General features: G+C 44.4%; 1 protein-coding gene across 2 annotated transcripts in view; it reads right to left on the bottom strand.

The window, feature by feature from the left end:
- Ets65A (DNA-binding protein D-ETS-3) overlaps positions 1-17,500 on the bottom strand; it is a 399,621-nt gene that overhangs the window by 82,328 nt on the left and 299,793 nt on the right. For both annotated transcript variants that reach the window (XM_070099176.1, XM_070099175.1), the window contains one exon: positions 13,777-13,833. In XM_070099176.1, coding sequence (XP_069955277.1) covers positions 13,777-13,833 — 57 coding nt within the window. The remainder of the gene's footprint in view (positions 1-13,776; positions 13,834-17,500) is intronic.

The following is a 17,500-nucleotide window of genomic DNA, read 5'->3' as shown; positions in this document are numbered from 1 at the left end:
CAGCTGCCTCTGCTAGAACAACCAGCTGCCTCTGCTTGAACAATCGGCTGTCTCTGCTAGAACAACCAGCTGCCTCTGCTAGAACAACCAGCTGCCTCTGCTAGAACAACCAGCTGCCTCTGCTAGAACAACCAGCTGCCTCTGCTAGACCAACCAGCTGCCTCTGCTAGAACAACCAGCTGCCTCTGCTAGAACAACCAGCTGCCTCTGCTAGAACAACCAGCTGCCTCTGCTAGAACAACCAGCTGCCTCTGCTAGAACAACCAGCTGCCTCTGCTAGAACAACCAGCTGCCTCTGCTAGAACAGCATCCAGAGATCAGATGTCTGGTAGCCAGACAGTTTCACGCACCACTGAACCAGAGACTTGAACAACCTTCCAACACACGCTGAACCATTGTTAGTGAGATTGTTGTTGTTGTTAGTAGGATAGTTGTTGTTAGTAAGATTGTTGTTGTTGTTAGTAAGATAGTTGTTGTTAGTAAGATAGTTGTTAGTAAGATTGTTGTTGTTAGTAAGATAGTTGTTGTTGTTAGTAAGATTGTTGTTGTTAGTAAGATTGTTGTTGTTGTTAGTAAGATAGTTGTTGTTAGTAAGATAGTTGTTTGTAAGATTGTTGTTGTTAGTAAGATAGTTGTTGTTGTTAGTAAGATTGTTGTTAGTAAGGTAGTTGTTGTTAGTAAGATTGTTGTTATTAGTAAGATAGTTGTTGTTAGTAAGATAGTTGTTAGTAAGATAGTTGTTGTTAGTAAGATTGTTGTTGTTGTTAGTAAGATAGTTGTTGTTGTTAGTAAGATAGTTGTTGTTAGTAAGATTGTTGTTAGTAAGATAGTTGTTGTTAGTAAGATAGTTGTTGTTAGTAAGATAGTTGTTGTAAGTAAGATTGTTGTTGTTGTTAGTAAGATAGTTGTTGTTGTTAGTAAGATTGTTGTTAGTAAGATAGTTGTTTTTAGTAAGATTGTTCTTGTTCGTAAGATAGTTGTTGTTGTTAGTAAGATAGTTGTTGTTAGTAAGATAGTTGTTGTTAGTAAGATAGTTGTTGTTAGTAAGATTGTTGTTGTTAGTAAGATATTTGTTGTTAGTAAGATTGTTGTTAGTATGATAGTTGTTGTTAGTAAGATTGTTGTTGTTAGTAAGATAGTTGTTGTTAGTAAGATAGTTGTTGTTAGTAAGATAGTTGTTAGTAAGATAGTTGTTGTTAGTAAGATAGTTGTTGTTAGTAAGATAATTGTTGTTAGTAAGATTGTTGTTGTTGTTAGTAAGATAGTTGTTGTTAGTAAGATTGTTGTTGTTGTTAGTAAGATAGTTGTTGTTAGTAAGATAGTTGTTGTTAGTAAGATAGTTGTTGTTAGAAAGATAGTTGTTGTTAGTAAGATTGTTGTTGTTGTTAGTAAGATAGTTGTTGTTAGTAATATGTCAGTTTACAACTAAAGAAAGTTGTCAAGTGGTGTACCCTCGTCTTCCATGTTTACATTAATATAGATTTTGGGTAAACCAGTGAAAGTCTGAGTGGCTGGAGTCTTTGTGACTGGTGTCTGAGTGACTAGTGTCTGAGTGACTGGAGTCTTAGTGACTGGTGTCTGAGTGACTGGTGTCTGAGTGGCTGGAGTCTGAGTGACTGGTGTCTGAGTGACTGGTGTCTGAGTGACTGGTGTCTGAGTGGCTGGAGTCTGAGTGGCTGGAGTCTGAGTGACTGGTGTCTGAGTGACTGGTGTCTGAGTGGCTGGAGTCTGAGTGACTGGTGTCTGAGTGACTGGTGTCTGAGTGACTGGTGTCTGAGTGGCTGGAGTCTGAGTGACTGGTGTCTGAGTGACTGGTGTCTGAGTGGCTGGAGTCTGAGTGGCTGGAGTCTGAGTGACTGGTGTCTGAGTGACTGGTGTCTGAGTGGCTGGAGTCTGAGTGACTGGTGTCTGAGTGACTGGAGTCTGAGTGGCTGGAGTCTGAGTGACTGGTGTCTGAGTGACTGGTGTCTGAGTGACTGGTGTCTGAGTGACTGGAGTCTGAGTGACTGGTGTCTGAGTGACTGGTGTCTGAGTGCCTGGTGTCTGAGTGGCTGGAGTCTGAGTGACTGGTGTCTGAGTGACTGGTGTCTGAGTGACTGGTGTCTGAGTGATTGGTGTCTGAGTGGCTGGAGTCTGAGTGACTGGTGTCTGAGTGACTGGTGTCTCAGTGACTGGTGTCTGAGTGACTGGTGTCTGAGTGATTGGTGTCTGAGTGACTGGTGTCTGAGTGATTGGTGTCTGAGTGACTGGAGTCTGAGTGGCTGGTGTCTGAGTGACTGGTGTCTGAGTGATTGGTGTCTGAGTGACTGAAGTCTGAGTGGCTGGTATCTGAGTGATTGGTGTCTGAGTGGCTGGAGTCTGAGTGACTGGTGTCTGAGTGACTGGTGTCTGAGTGATTGGTGTCTGAGTGGCTGGAGTCTGAGTGACTGGTGTCTGAGTGACTTGAGTCTGAGTGGCTGGAGTCTGAGTGACTGGTGTCTGAGTGACTGGTGTCTGAGTGGCTGGAATCTGAGTGACTGGTGTCTGAGTGACGTGTCTGAGTGACTGGAGTCTGAGTTGCTGGAGTCTTTGTGACTGGTGTCTGAGTGACTGGTGTCTGAGTGACTGGAGTCTTAGTGACTGGTGTCTGAGTGACTAGTGTCTGAGTGACTGGTGTCTGAGTGACTGGAGTCTTAGTGACTGGTGTCTGAGTGACTTGCGTCTGAGTGACTGGTGTCTGAGTGACTGGTGTCTGAGTGGCTTGAGTCTGAGCGGCTGGAGGTGTCTTGAGTAGCTGAATGTATCTGATTGACTTGATGTGTCTGAGTGGTGGCTGGATGCACCTGATTGGCTGGAGAGGCAACACATCAGGTGCTAAGCAGGTAACACCTCCCTCGCTGGAGCGTCACCCAGGAAGAAGACGACACCATTATTCCTTCAGTAGCTCTCCTGCTGTCGGGGGGGGGGTCCTTGCGCCTCTAATGACCCTCAGGGACTGTAATGACCCTCAGGGACTGTAATGACCCTCAGGGACTGTAATGACCCTCAGGGACTGTAATGACCCTCAGGGACTGTAATGACCCTCAGGGACTGTAATGACCCTCAGGGACTGTAATGACCCTCAGGTACTAACGACCACAGGTGTAACTACAGGGGGGAGGGTAACAAGGTTCGGTAAGCTGTTGAAACACGTAGAACGAGGTGCTCTCTCTCTCTCTCTCTCTCTCTCTCTCTCTCTCTCTCTCTCTCTCTCTCTTTCATCAATGTGTTTTTTATGCCGGAAAAACATAACAATTGGTTGGTGGATAACGAGGTTATGACCCTCGTAACTACCAGGTGGTTGTCCAGTACCAGGGGAGGGGGTTGTTAGGATGGGAGAGGGTGGAGGGTTTATAAGAAGTGGATGGTTGTTATGAGGGGAGGGGGTGGAGTTGTTATTATGAGGGGAGAGGGTGGAGTTGTTATTAGGAGGGGAGGGGAGATGGAGGAGGCAGGGAGAGGAGGGGGTTAGGAAGGAGGTGGTGGGGGTTATTTTGACTAGAGTAATTTTATGATTAAGTCAGGAACCCCCCCCACCTCTCATTTGCCAACACTATATCTATCCACACCTCATCTATCTCACTTATCCCGACCTTCCCTCCCCCTCCCTGGTTAAATAACCTTCCCTCTCTCTCCTCTTTTCCCCCCTCATCTAAGCAATGACTGTTCCCCTTACCTCCCTCAGGCATCTCCTCATCTTCGCTCTCCCTTCCCACATCTCCCTCCCCCTCCCTACAACTCCCCTCCCCCCTCCCCTCATCTAAGCAGCAATGACCCTGTTCCCCTTACCTCCCTCAGGCATCCCCTCATCTTCGCCCCCCTCCCTACATCCCCCCTCCCCTCATCTCCCCTCGCTCACACCTGACTGCCTTGAACTGATAAAAGACCATTGGTCAACACTGTCCTTCGCTTCAATTTCTTTTTCTTTTTGAACACCTAAAGTCGTTTAACGGTTTTAACGACTTTAACGGATTTTTTCATTTTTTCCTTCAGTTCGTTAAGATGAACGGAAAGACGACCTTTCCTTTGAACGACCGAGAGAATTTTCTTCTTATCTCTTAATTTTTTCACTTTGAACTCTGTTTTTATTGGTATAATCATGTATATTTGGTTTTATTGTGTGGTTGAAGAGTCTTGGGCCCCGCATGATGACACAGTGTTCTCTGTGCCCGTGGCTCACCTGGTCTCCACGGGGTGTATTCTACACTTGTTAATCTCATCTTTCACTGCTAGTATCTTGTAAGAGTGTCTGGCTTAGTGACCAGGTGTTTGTAACACTGTGGACACAACAACAACAACACTGTGGACACAACAACAACAACACTGTGGACACAACAACAACAACACTGTGGACACAACAACAACAATACTGTGGACACAACAACAACAACACTGTGGACACAACAACAACAACACTGTGGACACAACAACAACAACACTGTGGACACAACAACAACAACACTGTGGACACAACAACAACAACACTGTGGACACAACAACAACACTGTGGACACAACAACAACAACACTGTGGACACAACAACAACACTGTGGACACAACAACAACAACACTGTGGACACAACAACAACAACACTGTGGACACAACAACAACAACACTGTGGACACAACAACAGCACTGTGGACACAACAACAACAACACTGTGGACACAACAACAACAATACTGTGGACACAACAACAACAACACTGTGGACACAACAACAACACTGTGAACGCAACAACAACACTGTGGACACAACAACGACAACACTGTGGACACAACAACAACACTGTGGACACAACAACAACACTGTGAACGCAACAACAACACTGTGGACACAACAACAACACTGTGGACACAACAACAACAACACTGTGGACACAACAACAACAACACTGTGGACACAACAACACTGGACACAACAACAACACTGTGGACAAAACAACAACACTGTGGACACAACAACACTGTTGGCACAACAACAACAAAACTATGGATACAACAACAACACTGTGGACACAACAACAGCACTGTGGACACAACAACAACACTGTGGACACAACAACAGCAACACTGTGGACACAACAACAACAACACTCTGGACACAACAACAGCACTGTGGACACAGCAACAACACTGTGGACACAACAACAACAACAACAACAACACTGTGGACACAACAAAAACACTGTGGACACAACAAAAACACTGTGGACACAACAACACTGTGGACTCAACAACAACACTGTGGACACAACAACAACACTGTGGACATAATAATAACACTGTGGACACAACAACAACACTGTGGACACAACAACAACACTGTGGACACAACAACAACACTGTGGACTCAACAACAACACTGTGGACACAACAACAACACTGTGGACACAACAACAACAACAACACTTTGGACACAGCAACAACAACACTGTGGACACAACAACAACAACACTGTGGACACAACAACAACACTGTGGACACAACAACAACAACACTTTGGACACAACAACGACACTGTGGACACAACAACAACACTGTGGACACAAAAGCAACACCACTGTGGTCACAACAAGAACACTGTGGACACAACACCAACACTGTGGACACAACAACAACACTGTGGACACAACAACAACACTGTGGACACAACAACAACAACAACACTGTGGACACAACAACAACACTGTGGACACAACAACAACACTGTGGACACAATAACAACACTGTGGACACAACAACAACAACACTGTGGACACAAGAACAACACTGTGGACACAACAACAACAACACTATGAAACAACAACAACACTATGAAACAACAACAACACTATGAAACAACAACAACAACACTATGAAACAACAACAACACTATGAAACAACAACAACAACACTATGAAACAACAACAACAACAACACTATGAAACAACAACAACAACACTATGAAACAACAACAACAACAACACTATGAAACAACAACAACAACACTGTGGACACAACAACAACAACAACACTGTGGACACAACAACAACAACACTGTGGACACAACAACAACAACAACACTGTGGACACAACAACAACAACACTGTGGACACAACAACAACAACACTGTGGACACAACAATAACACTGTGGACACAACAACAACTACACTGTGGACACAACAATAACACTGTGGACACAACAACAACTACACTGTGGACACAACAACAACAACAACACTGTGGACACAACAATAAAACTGTGGACACAACAACAACAACAACAACAACAACACTGTGGACACAACAACCACAACATTGTGGACACATCAACAACAACACTGTGGACACAACAACAACACTGTAGACACATCAACAACAACACTGTGGACACAACAACAACAGCACTGTGGACACAACAACCACAACACTGTGGACACATCAATAACAACACTGTGGACACAAGAACAACAACACTGTGGACACAACAACAACAACAGTGTGGACACAACAACAGCAACACTGTGGATACAACAATCACAACACTGTGGACACAACAACAACAACAACACTGTGGACACAACAACAACACTGTGGACACAACAACAACACTGTGGACACAACAACAACAACACTGTGGACACAACAACAACAAGACTGTGGACACAACAACAACAAGACTGTGGACACAACAACAAGACTGTGAACACAACAACAACAAGACTGTGGGCACAACAACAACAAGACTGTGGACACAACAACAACAAGACTGTGGGCACAACAACAACAAGACTGTGGACACAACAACAAGACTGTGGACACAACAACAACAAGACTGTGGACACAACAACAAAAAGACTGTGGACACATCAACAACAACACTGTGGACACAACAACCACAACACTGGACACAACAACAACAAGACTGTGGACACAACAACAACAACAACAACACTGTGGACACAACAATAAGACTGTGGACACAACTACCACAACACTGTGGACACAACAACCACAACACTGTGGACACAACAACAACAAGACTGTGGACACAATAACAATAAGACTGTGGACACAACAACAACACTGTGGACACAACAACAACAACACTGTGGACACAACAACAAAAAGACTGTGGACACAACAACAAAAAGACTGTGGACACAACAACAACAACAAGATTGTGGATACAACAACAACAAAACTGTGGACACAACAACAACAACACTGGACACAACAACAATAAGACTGTGGACACAACAACAACAACACTGTGGACACAACAACAAGACTGTGGACACAACAACAACAACACTGTGGACACAACAACAACAAGACTGTGGACACAACAACAATAAGACTGTGGACACAACAACAACAACACTGTGGACACAACAACCACAACACTGTGGACACAACAACAACACTGTGGACACAACAACAACAACAACACTGTGGACACAACAACAACACCACTGTGGACACAACAACAATAAGACTGTGGACACAACAACAACAACACTGTGGACACAACAACCACAACACTGTGGACACAACAACAACACTGTGGACACAACAACAACAAGACTGTGGACACAACAACAATAAGACTGTGGACACAACAACCACAACACTGTGGACACAACAACCATAACACTGTGGACACAACAACAACAACAACACTGTGGACACAACAACCACAACACTGTGGACACAACAACCATAACACTGTGGACACAACAACAACACTGTGGACACAACAACAACAACAACAACACTGTGGACACAACAATAAGACTGTGGACACAACAACCACAACACTGTGGACACAACAACCACAACACTGTGGGCACAACAACAACAACACTGTGGACACAACAAAAAGACTGTGGACACAACAACCACAACAAAGTGGACACAACAACAACAACACTTTGGACACAACAACCACAACACTGTGAACACAACAACCACAACACTGTGGACACAACAAAAAGACTGTGGACACAACAACCACAACACTGTGGACACAACAACAACAACACTTTGGACACAACAACCACAACACTGTGGGCACAACAACAACAACACTGTGGACACAACAAAAAGACTGTGGACACAACAACCACAACACTGTGGACACAACAACAACACTGTGGACACAACTACAACAACACTGTGGACACAACAACAACAACACTGTGGACACAACAACAACAACACTGTGGCCACAACAACAACAACACTGTGGACACAACAACCACAACATTGTGGACACAACAACCACAACACTGTGGACACAACACCAACAACACTGTGGACAGAACAAAAAGACTGTGGACACAACAACCACAACACTGTGGACACAACAACAACAACACTGTGGACACACCAACAACAACAACACTGTGGACACAACAACAACAACAACACTGTGGACACAACAACAACAACACTGTGGACACAACAACCACAACATTGTGGACACAACAACCACAACACTGTGGCTACAACAACAACAACACTGTGGACACAACAGCCACAACACTGTAGACACAACACTGTGGACACAACAACAACACTGTAGACACAACACTGTGGACACAACAACAACACTGTGGACACAACAAAAAGACTGTGGACACAACAACCACAACACTGTGGACACAACAAAAAGACTGTGGACACAACAACCACAACACTATGAACACAACAACAACACTGTGGACACAACAATAAGACTGTGGACACAACAACCACAACACTATGAACACAACAACAACACTGTGGACACAACAATAAGACTGTGGACACAACAGCCACAACACTGTGGACGCAACAACACTGTAGACACAACACTGTGGACACAACAACAACAACAACAGCAACACTGTGGACACAACAAGAGTGAGAGATAAAGATAACATGGGAGTAAGATAGCGTGGGAGTAAGGTAGCGTGAGAGTAAGATAGCGTGAGAGTAAGGTAGCGTGAGAGTAAGATATAGTGGGAGTAAGATAACGTGAGAGTAAGATAGCATGAGAGTAAGATAGCGTGAGAGTAAGATAGCGTGAGAGTAAGATAACGTGAGAGTAAGATAGCGTGAGAGTAAGATAGCGTGAGAGTAAGATAGCGTGAGAGTAAGATAGAGTGGGAGTAAGATAGTTTGAGAGTAAGATAGCGTGAGAGTAAGATAACGTGAGAGTAAGATAGCGTGAGAGTAAGATAGCGTGAGAGTAAGATAGCGTGAGAGTAAGATAACGTGAGAGTAAGATAGCATGAGAGTAAGATAGCGTGAGAGTAAGATAGCGTGAGAGTAAGATAGGATGATAGTAAGATAGCGTGAGAGTAAGATAGCGTGTGAGTAAGATAGAGTGGGAGTAAGATAGTTTGAGAGTAAGATAGCGTGAGAGTAAGATAGCATGAGTGTAAGATAGCGTGAGAGTAAGATAGCGTGAGAGTAAGATAGCGTGAGAGTATGATAGCATGAGTGTAAGATAGCATGAGTGTAAGATAGCGTGAGAGTAAGATAGCATGAGTGTAAGATAGCGTGAGAGTAAGATAGCGTGATAGTAAGATAGCATAAGTGTAAGATAGCGTGAGAATAAGATAGCATGAGTGTAAGATAGCGTGAGAGTAAGATAGTGTGAGAGTAAGATAGCGTGAGAGTAAGATAGCATGAGTGTAAGATAGCGTGAGAGTAAGATAGCGTGAGAGTAAGATAGCATGAGTGTAAGATAGCGTGAAAGTAAGATAGCATGAGTGTAAGATAGCGTGAGAGTAAGATAGCGTGAGGGTAAGATAGCATGAGTGTAAGATAGCGTGAGTGTAAGATAGCGTGAGAGTAAGATAGCGTGAGAGTAAGATAGCATAAGTGTAAGATAGCGTGAGAGTAAGATAGGATGATAGTAAGATAGCGTGAGTGTAAGATAGCGTGAGAGTAAGATAGCGTGAGAGTAAGATAGCATGAGAGTAAGATAGCGTGAGAGTAAGATAGCGTGAGAGTAAGATAGCGTGAGAGTAAGATAGCGTGAGAGTAAGATAGCATGAGTGTAAGATAGCGTGAGAGTAAGATAGCGTGAGAGTAAGATAGCATGAGTGTAAGATAGCGTGAGAGTAAGATAGCGTGAGAGTAAGATAGCGTGAGAGTAAGATAGCATGAGTGTAAGATAGCGTGAGAGTAAGATAGCGTGAGAGTAAGATAGCGTGAGAGTAAGATAGCGTGAGAGTAAGATAGCGTGAGAGTAAGATAGCGTGAGAGTAAGATAGCGTGAGAGTAAGATGGCGTGAGAGTAAGATAGCGTGAGAGTAAGATAGCGTGAGAGTAAGATAGCATGGGGGGCTGCCATACATGTCTCACCATCATCAACCATCAACTGAGGTGTGAAAATGGTGATGGTAATTGGTCTTCCATTACCTGCAATTAAGCCGCACCAATTGGTCATTAGTGGAGGGGGAGGGTGGGAGGGAGGGGGAGAGGGGGTTTGGGAGGGAGGGGCGTGTGAGGGGAATTAAAGGCAGGGAGAATGTGATGATGTGTGTGGAGGGAGGGAAGGAGGGTAGGAGGGAGGGAAGGAGGGTAGGAGGGAGGGAGAGGGAGGGAAGGAAGGAGGAAGAGTGAGGGAGGGCAGGAAGGAAGGCAGGAGGGAGAGATAGGAAAGGATAAAGACTGTCAGTAGGCGGAAAAAACTGAGCTCAGTCAACTATTTACTTGTAACAGCTGCAAGAAGAGGGAGATGAGGAGAGGATGAAGAGAATGAGGGAGACAAGAAAGTTGAGATAGCAGGAGAAGAGACAGGAGACACAGAAGACAGATAATGGAGAGAGAGAGAGAGAGAGAGATTAACAGTTTCATTCTCTTCAACTTTTTTAATCAACCCTCTCTCACTTTCTCTCCCTTTCTCCCATTATGACTGTCTTCTTTTCCACTTCCCTCTTCCCGTAAACCTTCTCCCCTTCCCCTCCCTTCCTGTCATCTCCCCTTTTATCGCCCCTTCTTTCTTTCCCCCTTCCTTCATGCTTTACGCCTTTCATTTAGACTACTCTCTTTTTTCTCTCATAACTTCTATCATAACTTCTGTCGACCATCTTCTCCCCACCATTTCTTCGCCTCCCCACTACCTCCCCACTTCCTAACTACCTCCCCATCACATTCCTACCTCCCCACCACCTCCCTACCCTCCCACAACCCCCTACCTCCTCTCCCACTACCTTCCCGCCTCCTCACTACCTCCCCTCTCCTCCCCACTATCTCCTCACCAACTCCCCACTGCCTTCCTGACCTCCTCACTATCTCCCCAACACCTTACCTTCTCACCACCCCCTACCTCTTCCGCACCACCTCCCCACACCCTACCCCCCTCCTCCCCACTACTTCCCCACCGTCTACAAGACCGAGCACAGTAGCCTGGAGTCTTGATTCAATGTCACTCTCATATCTACACTGTTCTTGCAGCCAGGGTGTATTGTACTTGTTACTGTCTCTGTTGTTACTGTCTTTGTTGTAGTCGTTACTGTCTTGTGGTCGTTACTGTCTTTGTTGTGGTCGTTACTGTCTTTGTTGTAGTCGTTACTGTCTTTGTTGTAGTCGTTACTGTCTTTGTTGTAGTCGTTACTGTCTTTGTTGTGGTCGTTACTGTCTTTGTTGTGGTCGTTACTGTCTTTGTTGTAGTCGTTACTGTCTTTGTTGTAGTCGTTACTGTCTTGTGGTCGTTACTGTCTTTGTTGTGGTCGTTACTGTCTTTGTTGTGGTCGTTACTGTCTTTGTTGTGGTCGTTACTGTCTTTGTTGTAGTCGTTACTGTCTTTGTTGTTACTGTCTTTGTTGTTACTGTCTTTGTTGTAGACGTTACTGTCTTTGTTGTAGTCGTTACTGTCTTTGTTGTAGTCGTTACTGTCTTTGTTGTAGACGTTACTGTCTTTGTTGTTACTGTCTTTGTTGTAGACGTTACTGTCTTTGTTGTAGTCGTTACTGTCTTTGTTGTAGTCGTTACTGTCTTTGTTGTAGTCGTTACTGTCTTGTGGTCGTTACTGTTTGTTGTAGTCGTTACTGTTTTTGTTGTGGTCGTTACTGTCTTTGTTGTTACTGTCTTTGTTGTGGTCGTTACTGTCTTTGTTGTTACTGTCTTTGTTGTTACTGTCTTTGTTGTGGTCGTTACTGTCTTTGTTGTGGTCGTTACTGTCTTTGTTGTAGTCGTTACTGTCTTTGTTGTAGTCGTTGCTGTCTTTGTTGTGGTTCTTACTGTCTTTGTTGTAGTCGTTACTGTCTTTGTTGTGGTCGTTACTGTCTTTGTTGTAGTTGTAAAGTAAAAGGACACAAGTGCAACTAATGTGACATTTATTGTGGCAACGTTTCGCTCTTCAGGAGCTTTATCAAGCCATTACTGTCTTTGTTGTTACTGTCTTTGTTGTGGTCGTTACTGTCTTTGTTGTTACTGTCTTTGTTGTGGTCGTTACTGTCTTTGTTGTTGCTGTCTTTGTTGTTACTGTCTTTGTTGTGGTCGTTACTGTCTTTGTTGTGGTCGTTACTGTCTTTGTTGTGGTCGTTACTGTCTTTGTTGTTACTGTCTTTGTTGTAGTCGTTACTGTCTTTGTTGTAGTCGTTACTGTCTTTGTTGTGGTTCTTACTGTCTTTGTTGTAGTCGTTACTGTCTTTGTTGTTACTGTCTTTGTTGTGGTCGTTACTGTCTTTGTTGTTACTGTCTTTGTTGTGGTCGTTACTGTCTTTGTTGTTGCTGTCTTTGTTGTTACTGTCTTTGTTGTGGTCGTTACTGTCTTTGTTGTTACTGTCTTTGTTGTGGTCGTTACTGTCTTTGTTGTTACTGTCTTTGTTGTGGTCGTTACTGTCTTTGTTGTGGTCGTTACTGTCTTTGTTGTGGTCGTTACTGTTTTTGTTGTAGTCGTTACTGTCTTTGTTGTGGTCGTTACTGTCTTTGTTGTAGTCGTTACTGTCTTGTGGTCGTTACTGTCTTTGTTGTGGTCGTTACTGTCTTTGTTGTGGTCGTTACTGTCTTTGTTGTAGTCGTTACTGTCTTTGTTGTGGTCGTTACTGTCTTTGTTGTAGTCGTTACTGTCTTTGTTGTAGTCGTTACTGTCTTTGTTGTGGTCGTTACTGTCTTTGTTGCGGTTGTTACTGTCTTTGTTGTTGTCGTTACTGTCTTTGTTGTGGTTTGCGTTTGCTCTGGCTGTTACTGTGTTTGTCTGTCGTTGTGAGAAGCGCAGCAAATACAGAAACAGCTAAAAAAAAAACTGCGACAAAAACACAACAACTACAACAACACAACAACTACAGCAAAATACAGTGAAAGGCTGAGAGTATGTTACGTATTCGGTGTATGTCACACACCCATATAGGCTGCCATCCCGACCAGTGAACCAGGTGCTGAGGGTATAACGAGTAGGGGCCCCCCCTTGTTATGCCAGCACCTTGGTACAACCAGCCAGTGACAAGGAAGTCTGCCATAGTTGTGAAGCGATGTGGTACACTCGTGAGGCATCTTACGCATTACTCATTAATCATTGTGTCTTATGCTTGTATTTCCCTCGTTGATCACCATGTCTTATGCTTGCTTTCGCCTCATTATACATAGTGTAAATACCGTACATAGGCTGTAATATTTTGTAAACATCAGCTTATTCTCTGTTGGCTTTTGCTTGTTCCCAAGTGGTTATACAGCATTACAGCCAGGTGTGCAGGCCACAGCTACACCTACGTATGTAATGAACAGTAAAAATACAATTACAACAAGAATACAACAACATGTGTACTGTCACACTACCTTGTGTTTGTGAGGCCGGAGATGCTGGCGACCCCCAGGCGGACTTGTAACTGGGGTCTGTAACACAGTAACATGAACAACAGTTAGTAACTGGGGTCTGTAACACAGTAACATGAACAACAGTTAGTAACTGGGGTCTGTAACACAGTAACATGAACAACAGTTAGTAACTGGGGCCTGTAACACAGTAACATGAACAACAGTAACTGTGGTCTGTAACACAGTAACATGAACAACAGTTAGTAACTGGGGCCTGTAACACAGTAACATGAACAACAGTAACTGTGGTCTGTAACACAGTAACATGAACAACAGTTAGTAACTGGGGCCTGTAACACAGTAACATGAACAACAGTAACTGTGGTCTGTAACACAGTAACATGAACAACAGTTAGTAACTGGGGCCTGTAACACAGTAACATGAACAACAGTAACTGGGGTCTGTAACACAGTAACATGAACAACAGTTAGTAACTGGGGTCTGTAACACAGTAACATGAACAACAGTTAGTAACTGGGGTCTGTAACACAGTAACATGAACAACAGTTAGTAACTGGGGTCTGTAACACAGTAACATGAACAACAGTAACTGGGGTCTGTAACACAGTAACATGAACAACAGTTAGTAACTGGGGCCTGTAACACAGTAACATGAACAACAGTAACTGTGGTCTGTAACACAGTAACATGAACAACAGTAACTGTGGTCTGTAACACAGTAACATGAACAACAGTAACTGTGGTCTGTAACACAGTAACATGAACAACAGTAACTGGGGTCTGTAACACAGTAACATGAACAACAGTAACTGTGGTCTGTAACACAGTAACATGAACAACAGTAACTGTGGTCTGTAACACAGTAACATGAACAACAGTAACTGTGGTCTGTAACACAGTAACATGAACAACAGTAACTGTGGTCTGTAACACAGTAACATGAACAACAGTAACTGTGGTCTGTAACACAGTAACATGAACAACAGTAACTGGGGTCTGTAACACAGTAACATGAACAACAGTAACTGTGGTCTGTAACACAGTAACATGAACAACAGTAACTGTGGTCTGTAACACAGTAACATGAACAACAGTAACTGTGGTCTGTAACACAGTAACATGAACAACAGTAACTGGGGTCTGTAACACAGTAACATGAACAACAGTAACTGTGGTCTGTAACAGTAAAACTCAATATTCGTAATAAAGAAGCGCATAAAATATATGAGTGGAGTAACAAAGTTCGTGATCACAGTACACACACACACACACACACACACACACACACACACACACACACACACACACACACACACACACACACACACACACATCACAGTACTGATGCTGCTTGAATCTAGAATGTATTTCTGGGCTATTATCACAGGGGGGGAGGAGTATGGAAGAAGTGAATGCTTTCAGATACTTAGGAGTTGACGTGTCGGCGGATGGATTTATGAAGGATGAGGTTAATCATAGAATTGATGAGGGAAAAAAGGTGAGTGGTGCGTTGAGGTATATGTGGAGTCAAAAAACGTTATCTATGGAGGCAAAGAAGGGAATGTATGAAAGTATAGTAGTACCAACACTCTTATATGGGTGTGAAGCTTGGGTGGTAAATGCAGCAGCGAGGAGACGGTTGGAGGCAGTGGAGATGTCCTGTCTAAGGGCAATGTGTGGTGTAAATATTATGCAGAAAATTCAGAGTGTGGAAATTAGGAAAAGTTGTGGAGTTAATAAAAGTATTAGTCAGAGGGCAGAAGAGGGGTTGTTGAGGTGGTTTGGTCATTTAGAGAGAATGGATCAAAGTAGAATGACATGGAAAGCATATAAATCTATAGGGGAAGGAAGGCGAGGTAGGGGTCGTCCTCGAAAGGGTTAGGGAGAGGGGGTAAAGGAGGTTTTGTGGGCGAGGGGCTTGGACTTCCAGCAAGCGTGCGTGAGCGTGTTAGATAGGAGTGAATGGAGACGAATGGTACTTGGGACCTGACGATCTGTTGGAGTGTGAGCAGGGTAATATTTAGTGAAGGGATTCAGGGAAACCGGTTATTTTCATATAGTCGGACTTGAGTCCTGGAAATGGGAAGTACAATGACTGCACTTTAAAGGAGGGGTTTGGGATATTGGCAGTTTGGAGGGATATGTTGTGTATCTTTATACGTATATGCTTCTAAACTGTTGTATTCTGAGCACCTCTGCAAAAACAGTGACAATGTGTGAGTGTGGTGAAAGTGTTGAATGATGATGAAAGTATTTTCTTTTTGGGGATTTTCTTTCTTTTTTGGGTCACCCTGCCTCGGTGGGTCACCCTGCCTCGGTGGGTCACCCTGCCTCGGTGGGTCACCCTGCCTCGGTGGGTCACCCTGCCTCGGTGGGTCACCCTGCCTCGGTGGGTCACCCTGCCTCGGTGGGTCACCCTGCCTCGGTGGGTCACCCTGCCTCGGTGGGTCACCCTGCCTCGGTGGGTCACCCTGCCTCGGTGGGTCACCCTGCCTCGGTGGGTCACCCTGCCTCGGTGGGTCACCCTGCCTCGGTGGGTCACCCTGCCTCGGTGGGTCACCCTGCCTCGGCGGGTCACCCTGCGTCGGCGGGTCACCCTGCCTCGGTGGGTCACCCTGCGTCGGTGGGTCACCCTGCGTCGGTGGGTCACCCTGCGTCGGTGGGTCACCCTGCGTCGGTGGGTCACCCTGCGTCGGTGGGTCACCCTGCCTCGGTGGGTCACCCTGCGTCGGTGGGTCACCCTGCGTCGGTGGGTCACCCTGCCTCGGTGGGTCACCCTGCCTCGGTGGGTCACCCTGCCTCGGTGGGTCACCCTGCCTCGGTGGGTCACCCTGCCTCGGTGGGTCACCCTGCCTCGGTGGGTCACCCTGCCTCGGTGGGTCACCCTGCCTCGGTGGGTCACCCTGCCTCGGTGGGTCACCCTGCCTCGGTGGGAGACGGCCGACTTATTGAAAAAAAATAATATATATATATATATATATATATATATATATATATATATATATATATATATATATATATATATATATATATATATATATATATTTATTCGTCGATAAAAACATTTTTAATTTTTCTTATCAATTTGTTTAAATCCAAAAATATTAAATTTCGCCGTTATTAAATCTGTTAAACTACTGTTAATCCTGCATTAAATCCCATATTAAACCCTTTATTAAATCTTCTAATATTCTTTTCTAAATCACCTGTTAAATACGTTAAATCTTGTGTTAAATCCTCTGTTAAGTCCCATACTAAATCCTCTGTTAATCCCTCTATTAAATCCTCTATAAAATTGTCTATTAAATCCGGCGAAGGGTGGAGGATTCTCTCCTGTTAAAAAGTGGGATTAACAGGGCGTTCATGATCTGTTTATTACGCTTCAACGCCGATCAGGTCCGCGTTGAAGCTCTTGAAGGTCTGGCGCGGGGAGGAGGGAGAGAGAGAGAGAGATCTGGGAGTGGTTGAGGGAGAGGGGAGAGGCAGAGATGGGAAGAGGGAGAGAGAAAGGGAGAGATTGGGGAGTGATTGAGGGAGAGGGGAGAGATAGAGATGGGGAGAGAGAGAGAGAGGGAGAACTCAAAAGTTCTGTACTACTTTGAGTATGCATCTACCATCTGCCATCTACCATCTACCATCTACCATCTACCCTCTACCATCTACCATCTACCCTCTACCATCTACAATGTACCATCTACCCTCTACCATCTACCATCTACCCTC

The sequence above is a fragment of the Cherax quadricarinatus genome, chromosome 66, assembly GCF_038502225.1.
Source record: "Cherax quadricarinatus isolate ZL_2023a chromosome 66, ASM3850222v1, whole genome shotgun sequence".
NCBI lineage: Eukaryota > Metazoa > Arthropoda > Malacostraca > Decapoda > Parastacidae > Cherax > Cherax quadricarinatus.
Note: the sequence above shows the minus strand (reverse complement) of the source record. Positions and strands in the feature narration are given on the sequence as shown.